The sequence below is a fragment of the Jaculus jaculus genome, chromosome 5 (genome assembly GCF_020740685.1).
Source record: "Jaculus jaculus isolate mJacJac1 chromosome 5, mJacJac1.mat.Y.cur, whole genome shotgun sequence".
Classification (NCBI taxonomy): domain Eukaryota; kingdom Metazoa; phylum Chordata; class Mammalia; order Rodentia; family Dipodidae; genus Jaculus; species Jaculus jaculus.
Window position 1 is genome coordinate 11,051,384 of NC_059106.1, and position 10,040 is coordinate 11,061,423.

Consider the following 10,040-nt stretch of genomic DNA (forward strand, 5'->3'; position numbering starts at 1 on the left):
AGCTAAGCTGAGCACCCAGCGGGCTGGACTATTGAGCCTCCAGGTCAGTCCCCAGTGACACCTCCTGCAGCAAGGCTCCACCAGCTGGAATATCAAGAATGGAGCTTAATCATGAACACGCGTGTCTGTGGGGGACTCCACGTTAGCTCTCCACCACCACTCCCGACATCACCCTCTGCTTCTTTGTTAGCCAGGACAGCTGCTCACCTGCCGGCTCCCCAGCCTCTGCCGAGAGTCACCTGGTGAAGTCCCCGTTTGAGACAGGCTCCTTACCCCACACTTGGTTCCCCCCACAGCCTTTGATTTCATGCTGGGCTAGGCCAAGAATTTGCATGTGGGCCTCCCAGGTGGCTTAGGTGCCCAGCGGGTGGCATGATAAGGCAAGCTTGCACAGGGTCATGGGCTTGGGCGTCTGTGTCCTGATGGCTGTTTCCGGAGTTTGCCCTCAGCAGTGCTGACGGGGTGCGCTTTCGGGAAGCATGCCGGGTCACGGTGGGCTCTGGAGTCTTCTCCTTGGATAGTAACAGACAAGGCGTTTACTCAACTGCAAGGAGTCCATGTGCTTTGATGTGGAATGTTTATTCATGAGATTGCAGCTTGTTTTGCATAAAGTCTAGGAGGTGACATTGACTACAGAATGGTCCTGCAGTGTTTTTATTTATGCCTTCACTTAGGAGCCGGTGACGAGCTTAAACTTGTCCCTGACGGACCAGAACACAGGAAACCACAGCAAATAAAGCTCCCGGGTCAGGCCTACGTCGATCTACCTCTTGGCAGAGATGGCCAGAGGGAGAGCCTAGGCGATGCTGAGGGCCAGGAGGAGCGGCCTTCTGCAGGCTCCCCTCAGGAAGCCCCAGCGACTAGCCCAGGGGCACCCCCACAGAGGAAGAGAACTGAGTCAGCCTTGTATGGGTGTGGGGTGCTGCTGGCCTCCGTAGCTTTGGGACTGGACATCAGGGAACTGCATGGCACCTGGGTGCCGGAAAAGTCATCACCCAAGGAGAGGCAGCAGAAGGACACCCTCCAGTGGACCTCCTGGCCTCGAGCAGGTTCCACTCCTCCTCTGAGGTCACTGTCCACCAACGGAGTGCGCAGCAGTGTCCTCGACCCCTGTCATCTGTTGTCAGATGACACAAGACTTCCCTCAAAGGACTCTCTTTCCTCAAGGTGCTTGTTGCAGGTGGATGGAGATCAGCTGTCCGTGGAGAGCCCCTGGATCTCTTGTGACTTGGACAGTCCCACTCCAGGGAGCAGCCACAAGCCTGTCCCTGTGCCAAGGCCTGAGACTGACCACAGTGTGTTGAGAGACCTGGCTCCTTCCTTGTTGGAGTGCTTGGGTGGGGATGCATCTGCCTGCAAAGCACCCCATCCCAGATGGTCAGCGGCGGATGGAAGTCCTTTCTAGTCTCCAAGTGGGTGGTGCTAGATGCGGAAAAGAACCGGGCACCACGGGGGTTGGGGCTGGGCATCGGGTCGGGTTAGTGTTTGTCTAGCCCGCAGGAACCCCTAGGCTTGCTCTCCGGTGTCACGTGAACCAGGCGTGTGGGCGCATGCCTGTAGTCATTGCGTCTGGGAAGCGGAGGCAAAGGGTTGTAAATTCAAGTTCGTTCTCAGCTACCAGGTGATTCCCTGTCCAGCTTGAGCTACTTAAGACCCAAAATAAAGCAAAACACCACCAGGATGGGAACGGCATGGCCATGCAAGCTGTCTTCTCCTGATGAATTCATTTGCTATCATGCTGTTCACATAGACCTTTTGTGTTTTTTTACTTTAGTATAACTATAATTCTGATTCTGGGAAGAGTAGTAATTAAGTTTCATTAACTTCAGTGTATAATACCATGGAAGAAGAAAGATCATGCTGAACCTCTGGTTCTGGAGAAGACAAGAGTGTGTGCCTAAATCCCAACCACTGAGCAGGGGAGAGCTAGCCCTAACCCTTACAGTTACCATGACCAAACCTTAACTCTGACCTTCTAACCTGAACCTCTTAACACTGACCCTAATCCTAACACTATGTTGTAGTTCCCGTCTCTCATTGCTGGGACAAAACACCAGACCAAAAAACAGCTGATGGGGGCTGGAGAGATGGCTTAGTGGTTAACGTACTTTGCCTGCAAAGTCTAACGACCCGAGTCCAGTTCCCCAGTATCCACATAAAGCCAGATGCACAAAGTGGCTCACGCATCTGGAATTTGTTTGCAGAGGCTAGAGGCCCTAGGAAAACCATTCTGTCTGTCTCTCTGTCCCCAACACGGTGACACACACCTTTAATCCCAGCACTTGGGAGGCCTAGGAGGAAGATCACTGTGTGTTTGAGGCCAGCCTGAGACTACGTAGTGAATTCAGGTCAGCCTAGGCTAGAGGAAACTATACCGTGAGAAGCAAAACAGCTGATGGGAGGAAAGAGTTTAAGATTTGGGCTTAGAGTCTTGAGGAGAAGTTCCATCATGGCAGGGAAAAGTTGGCAAGGGTTGGCTGTCCCTTCTTGTCACAGCAACTGACAGAAAGCAACAAGACAGTGAGCTCAGCCCTGGCAAGGGGGAGCTGGCTATAACACCCCAAAGCCCATCCCCCAGCAACATACCTTGTCCAGCAAGGCTCTGGCTCCCAAATTGCCACCAACTGGGGACCAAACTTTCACAAGCATATTGACTTATGGAGGAATACAATTGAAATCATCACAAACCCTAATTCTAACCGTGTAACACTAATCCTAATGCCCACACCCTAACCCTCCTAGCCCTTAACCCTGATCCTAACCCAAAACTGTCTTCAGGCTCCTCCAGGACACCTGTGTCTCCTGCCTGGTGCCGCATATGTTGGGTTGGAGGTCGCAGACATCTCTGACAGGCTGCTGTGTGAGGTTTCAACAACAGACCCAAGTTGTTTCCTTATGGTCCTGGAGGCCGAAGTCCAAGGTCAAGGTGTAGACAGGGCTGGTTCCCCGGAGGCCTCCCCATGGGCTTGTAGGCATCGCTCTCCCTGTGTCCTGGCAAGGTTGTTCTCTGACATGATGTGTCTGCGTTCTGATTTATTCTTACAAGGACAGTGGTCACACTGGACTAAGGCCGCCCATGTGACCTTAGTCATTTTTTGCATGTTTGGATGTGCGTTTGGAAGCCAGAGGTCAACATCGGGTGTCTTCCTCAGTTTCTCTCCACCTTATTCTGTGAGACAAGGTGTCTCGCAGAACCTGGAGCTTACTGACTGAGATAAGCTAGCTGGCCAGTGCTGAGGTTACTGGCATGTACCACCATGCCTGGCATTTTATGAGGGTGCTGGTGATCTGAACTCAGGTCCTCATGTTTCTGCAAGCGTCTTTAACTGCTGAGCCATCTTCCCAGCCCCATGAAAAGCTGCTTAGCCAGGCCTGGTGGCTCAGGGACTTTGGGGGCTGAGGCAGGAGAATTACAAGTTTGAAGCTTGACTAGGCTACAGTGTGAATTCAAGGTCAGCCTCAGCAACAAAATAAGACCCTGTTTCAAAATAAAAGTAAAATAATAGGTAGAATTGAGAATATAACTTAATTTAACATGTGGGAGACCCTACAAATAAGAATTAATAGAAGGAAATTGGGGCTAGGGAAATGGCTAAGTCATTAAAAAAGATCAAAGACACTTGCAAAACCTGCCTGCCTGGTTTCAATTCCCCAATACTCACGTGAAGTCAAATGGGAAAAGTGATGCATGCATCTGGTGTTCATTCGCAACAAGAGACCCTGGCCTGCAGCCACGCATGCAAACACAGATACACATGTACAGCCTGACATGGTGGCGCACGCCTTTAATCCCCGCACTTGAGAGGCAGAGGTAGGAGGACCGCTGTGAGTTCAAGGCCACCCTGAGAATACCGTGCGAATTCCAGGCCAGCCTGGGCTACAGTGGAACCCTATCTCAAACAACCAAATAAGTAAATAAGTACACACATAAAATTTAAAAAAGAAAACTGCACTTTAAATTATAAAATGCTATCATAGAGTAGGTTACAAAGCATTACTAAAATCAAAACTGCCTTCATTCTCTTTTGCTATTCTCTGTAAATACTAGATCACTGTTTACTGGCAAGGTAAGTTGGCTAGTTGCCTTTTTGTAAGTCATCTTGTAATTGCCCACGGAAGTCCTGGCACCCTAAAGCCACTAGAAGGTGCTCTTTTTCTCATGCTAGAAGCAAATGCTTACATGCCACAGTGGTAGCAGGTTGGCTCCAGGGCACGCCAGGGAGGGAGGAAGAGAAACCCTGTTCTCACCCACTTTCTGAAGTTCTAGAGTGAAGCTTAATCAGTCATTTCTTTCTCTTTTTTGAGTTTTTTAAGAATTTATTTGCAAGAAAAGAGAGAATGAGAATGGGAGCTTCAGGGGCCTCTTAACACTGTAGATGTTGCATGGGCCACCTCATGCATCTGGCTTTTATGTGGGTACTGGGGAACTGAACCCCAGGGACCCATAGGTTTTGCAAGCAAGCACCTTTAACCACTGAGCCATTTATCCCCAGACAGGCATTTCTGAAAGCCCCACATTAATTCCAGTTGAATCCACTGTGGAATCTACCCTGCCTATGTGACTCTTAGAGTGATCATTGATCTGAACACATGGTGGCTACTTGTCACTGATGACAGATAGCGCTTTATAGGGTAAAATCCTCTTCCTAGTGTCACACACTTTTCCACTGAGGAGGCCACAGGCTAGTGCTTACGTGAGGGTGGTGTGCTGTCGTGGGCTCCTTCAACCGGCCATCTAGTTGAATTGTCGTCATTATTTTTTTTTTACATATATATTTTGTTTATTTATTTGCAAGCAGAGAGATACAGACACACAAAGAGAGATGGAGAGAGAGTGAGAAAGAGAGAATGGGTATGTCAGGGTCTCAAGCCGCTGCAAATGAACTCCAGGCGCATGTGCCACTTTGTGCATCTGGCTTTACATGGGTACTGGGGAATCGAACCTGGGCCATTAGGCTTTGCAGCCAAGCGCCTTAACTTCTGAGCTGTCTCTCCAGCCCATCATTGGTTTTCTTTTTCTTTTTTTTTTTTTTTGGATGTGGCCACTTTTATTTATTTTTTTAATTGTTTATTGACAGCTTCTATAATACTTACAGAGAATAAACCATGACAATTCCCTCCCCTCCCCCACTCTCCCCTTCACAACTCCCCTCTCCATCATATCCCCTCCCTCTCTCTGTTAGTCTCTCTTTTATATTGATATCATCATCTTTTTCTCCTATTACTGTCATTGATTTTCTTGACTCGTTGCTTTAGCAGTCTTTCTCGTTGCACACTGTCTTACCTTTCTTCACCAGCAGGTGCGCTTGGAACCCGTGGGCCACCCCTCTTCCCCACAGTGACCTGGCATGCCAGGTCTCCCCTCGGCAACCCCGGGGTGTCTGGATTGAGCCCCGGCCACACCCTGCCTCACCTGGCGCACAGCGGCGGCGCTACATGCGGTCCCACTGACTCAGCGTCCCCGGCTGCCTGGGCCTGTGGCTTGGGCCAGGCTGCATGCATTGGCCCCAGTCTGCTTTCTTAGCACCCAGCAGAGAAGCGGGTGCACGGTGCCCTCCATCCTAGGTGCTGACATGGAAGGTCCGAGCAGGGCGTGTCCCGGGCCCTTGGGGGTGAAGAGCACAGCACACCTGGTTACGGAGAAAGTGTCCCACCCGAGCGCCTTGTCCAGCGAGCAGAGACTCCAAGCCTGTCTTTGAGCTGTGTCCCCTTCACGGCTGTCGCCTTGTGACAACTGATGGTAGATGCCAACTCCAAATAGTGCCTGTGACTGTACCAAGTTCCTGGGGGCTTGGCATCCACAGACATGCAAAGTGCATCACCAGAACCGCTGGGCGGTTTTAGTGCTACGCTCTCATTGCTGTTGTCCATGAGCTCGCCACGTGTTGTGACCGTAATTACACCCATCCTCTTTGCTTCCCTTTTTTTTTTTTCTTGTCCTTTTCAGGTGCAACATAAAGCCAAGAAATAGCTATTAATTTCTTGGCAACAATAATGTGGTGTTAGAAAAGATATATATGTATAGATCTAGCCAAGTCCGCTGGCTTACACCCTTAACCCAGTACTTGGAAAGCAGAGGCATGAAGATTGCCTTGAGTTTGAGGCTAGCCTGGGCTACAGAGTGAGTTCCAGGTCAGCCTGGGCTAGTGAGGCCTTGCTCTCAGAACAATAACAACAGAAGAATTTTCCGACTAGAGTAGATTCAGAGTTCTGTTTAAACTACCTGAACTCCATGGTAGCTTTATAACGTATAAGAATATCCCATAGTCTCCAAAATTATGTGATGGTATTCCTCTGAGGAGATTTTACCAAATGTGACAATAAGTTACTTCTTTGTCCCTGGGAACAGTTGAGAGGGACAATGATTTTTCCTCGTGGTTTCAGAGAAGCCCATCACAGTGAGTGCAGGGGTCATTGTGCAGAGCAGCGCACCTGGTGGACAGGAAGCAGAGAACAGGGGTACAGAAAGGGGCTAAGACACAGGATCACCCAAGGACACACCCCATTATCTACATCAGGGTAGACCCCCCCCCATGCAAAGTTTCCATATCCCTCCCAAAATAGCATTACCAGCTAGAGACCAAACTTAAAGTCCGAGCCTATGGGAGACCTTTCAGATTCAAACCATTATGGTAGTTTGTGGGCACTGTAAGAGATCCCCCTAAAATTGCTCTGCGCAGCACCAAACTGTGGGCTCCCTGCGGAAATGCCCCTTCTCCTCTCAGTGGCTGCCCATGGAAATTTTTATCATGCTCTGGAAGTGTTTTAAAAATAAGTTATACGCCCATGGCTGTATTTGCAGAGACCATGTGCTGTGAACATTCACGTTAGGTTATTTTATTGCTCATCTTTGTGTACGCAGTTCCACCAGGACACCGAAAACACCGCCCATGCAGGCCATCCTCGCGCTGCCAGAAAGTAAGCGCTGTGTCGTCACCTCATGTTTCATGCGGACACTGGACATGTTGGACGTGAGAAGCAGAGCATACACAGCCTTTCAAATGGCTTTATAAAATGTCTCTGAGTAGCAGGTGGGGTTTTAAATGATGTAAAAGCTGTTTATCACATTTATAATCACATAAACTGAGAATTGCATTTTTGGGACAACAGCGGCTGTGTAAGAGCTCGCCGGGTATCTTTTCTATTCTGATTCCCTCGGTCACTAGAATATGGTCACTTGGTCACTTGAAAGGCATACAATGAGTGTTGATAAATATTTTTCATATGATAAAAACATAAGTTAAGCCAGGCGTGGTGGCGCACAGGTTTAATCCCAGCACTCAGAAGGCAGAGGTAGGAGGATGGTTGTGAGTTCAAGGCCACCCTGAGACTATATAGTGGATTCCAGGTCAGCCTGGGCTAGAGCAAGTCCCTACCTCAACCCCGTCTCCAAAAAAATACCATACACATATAATCTTTGGCACTTCATTTAAAGGTACATTGGGGTACTGGAAGATGACTCAAAGGTCAAAGGTGCTTGCTTGCAAAGCTCGTAGGCCCAGGTTGAATTCCCAAGCCAGCTACATAAACTGAACTCTGCCCACACACAGAATTAAATATAATTTTTAAAAGAAAGTGTATTTTGGTTAAGGTTTACCAAGTAATTGGAATGTCACAAAGTGAAGTAATTTAACTTGGGTGTTTGCCAGCAGGTGACTTACAGGCCCACAAAGCATCCATTGATTTCCACGTCTGTCCAGAGGGAAACATTTTGAAATCTGGATGTTTACAGCAAAATCTCAGGTACCCGCCATCCCTGCCTGTATTATCCAACGTTCGGTGATTGGTTTTCACTTTTGAATTATGAGTTACTAAAGTGCATTATAGTGGTTTGGTTTTCTCGGAATTTGTCAGACGGGTGGTCTGGTTGACCCCTTCACATCCGGTCCTAAGGGTGTGTACCTTCCAGCTAAATATGACAGAAGCATGGGCCCCAGAAAACCAGGATGTGGAAAGAACAGCATAGAAACATGGTGTCCTGTTCTGCTTCTGGGGGTGCGAGTGTGTGAGTGTGTTTAGGATGGTGTTTGATGAGTGTTGTGTGAGGTGTGATATGCGTGTGTGTTTGGCGGTGTGCATCTGAGGTGTGGATGGTGATGGCGTGGGCGGGCGTTAAGTGTGCGTGTGTGTCTGCCTGGCACGTCCCCTCTGTTCGAACTCTTCATTAGCACTGTTTGTGCATCTCAGTGATGAGCTTAGATGTGAAGCTCTCGGAATTCAGCCTGACACATGACTGCAGATAGTGATTTTGGCTGATAGCCCCTTATACTGGTGACTTTCTGTATGTGCCATACATTTGAAAACCACCCAAAGGTGACTTAGGCTGATTCCTGTTCATCTATAGTGACTTTTTTTTCCTTCCGCAGCAGAGACTCTAAGTAAACACTATCCTGTATTCCAAAGGCTATGACTGCCAACGATGTTTACATATGCTGTCTGTTTTTAATAAACTTTTCTATAAATCACTGATTGCCTTTTGTCTTTGATCTACTCCTAATGTTGAGAATTGTATGTTTCATATTTAGTAAGTAAAGCACATGTAAATTGTTGATTTTTCTCATTGCTGTAACAAAATACCTGAAAAACTTAAGGAAGACAGAGGATATTGTGGCTCACAGCCCCAGGACACAGCCCATCCTTAGGAAAGGAAGAGGTTGTTGTGGATCACAGCTCAGGACACAGCCCATCCTTAGGGAAGGAAGATGTTGTTGTGGATCACAGCTCAGGACACAGCCCATCCTCAGGGGAGGAAGAGGTTGTTGTGGATCACAGCTCAGGACACAGTCCATCCTCAGGGGAGGAAGAGGTTGTTGTGGATCACAGCTCAGGACACAGTCCATCCTCAGGGAAGGAAGAGGTTGTTGTGGATCACAGCTCAGGACACAGTCCATCCTTAGGGAAGGAAGATGTTGTTGATGACAGCTCAGGACACAGTCCATCCTTAGGGAAGGAAGATGCTGTGGATCACAGCCCCAGTACACAGTCCATCCTCAGGGGAGGAAGAGGTTGTTGTGGATCACAGCTCAGGACACAGCCCATCCTTAGGGAAGGAAGATGTTGTGGATCACAGCTCAGGATACAGTCCATCCTTAGGGAAGGAAGATGTTGTGGATCACAGCCCCAGGACACAGCCCATCCTCAGGGGAGGAAGAGGTTGTTGTGGATCACAGCCCCAGGACACAGCCCATCCTCAGGGGAGGAAGAGGTTGTTGTGGATCACAGCTCAGGACACAGTCCATCCTCAGGGGAGGAAGAGGTTGTTGTGGATCACAGCTCAGGACAAAGTCCATCCTCAGGGGAGGAAGAGGTTGTTGTGGATCACAGCTCAGGACACAGTCCATCCTCAGGGGAGGAAGAGGTTGTTGTGGATCACAGCTCAGGACACAGCCCATCCTTAGGGAAGGAAGATGTTGTTGTGGATCACAGCTCAGGACACAGTCCATCCTCAGGGGAGGAAGAGGTTGTTGTGGATCACAGCTCAGGACACAGTCCATCCTTAGGGAAGGAAGATGTTGTTGTGGATCACAGCCCCAGGACACAGCCCATCCTCAGGGAAGGAAGAGGTTGTTGTGGATCACAGCTCAGGACACAGTCCATCCTTAGGGAAGGAAGATGTTGTTGTGGATGACAGCTCAGGACACAGTCCATCCTTAGGGAAGGAAGATGCTGTGGATCACAGCCCCAGTACACAGTCCATCCTCAGGGGAGGAAGAGGTTGTTGTGGATCACAGCTCAGGACACAGCCCATCCTTAGGGAAGGAAGATGTTGTTGTGGATCACAGCTCAGGACACAGCCCATCCTTAGGGAAGGAAGATGTTGTGGATCACAGCTCAGGATACAGTCCATCCTTAGGGAAGGAAGATGTTGTGGATCACAGCCCCAGGACACAGCCCATCCTCAGGGGAGAAAGAGGTTGTTGTGGATCACAGCCCCAGGACACAGCCCATCCTCAGGGGAGGAAGAGGTTGTTGTGGATCACAGCTCAGGACACAGTCCATCCTCAGGGGAGGAAGAGGTTGTTGTGGATCACAGCTCAGGA

General features: G+C 49.1%; 1 protein-coding gene across 1 annotated transcript in view; it reads left to right on the forward strand.

Annotated features, from left to right (window-relative positions):
- The window catches only part of Map3k21 (mitogen-activated protein kinase kinase kinase 21), a 43,175-nt gene extending 41,439 nt beyond the window's left edge, over positions 1-1,736 (forward strand). Inside the window, exon 9 of the mRNA XM_004659635.2 lies at positions 675-1,736. Coding sequence (XP_004659692.2) covers positions 675-1,405 — 731 coding nt within the window. The 3' untranslated portion in view covers positions 1,406-1,736. The remainder of the gene's footprint in view (positions 1-674) is intronic.
- Positions 1,737-10,040: the final 8,304 nt, after the last annotated feature.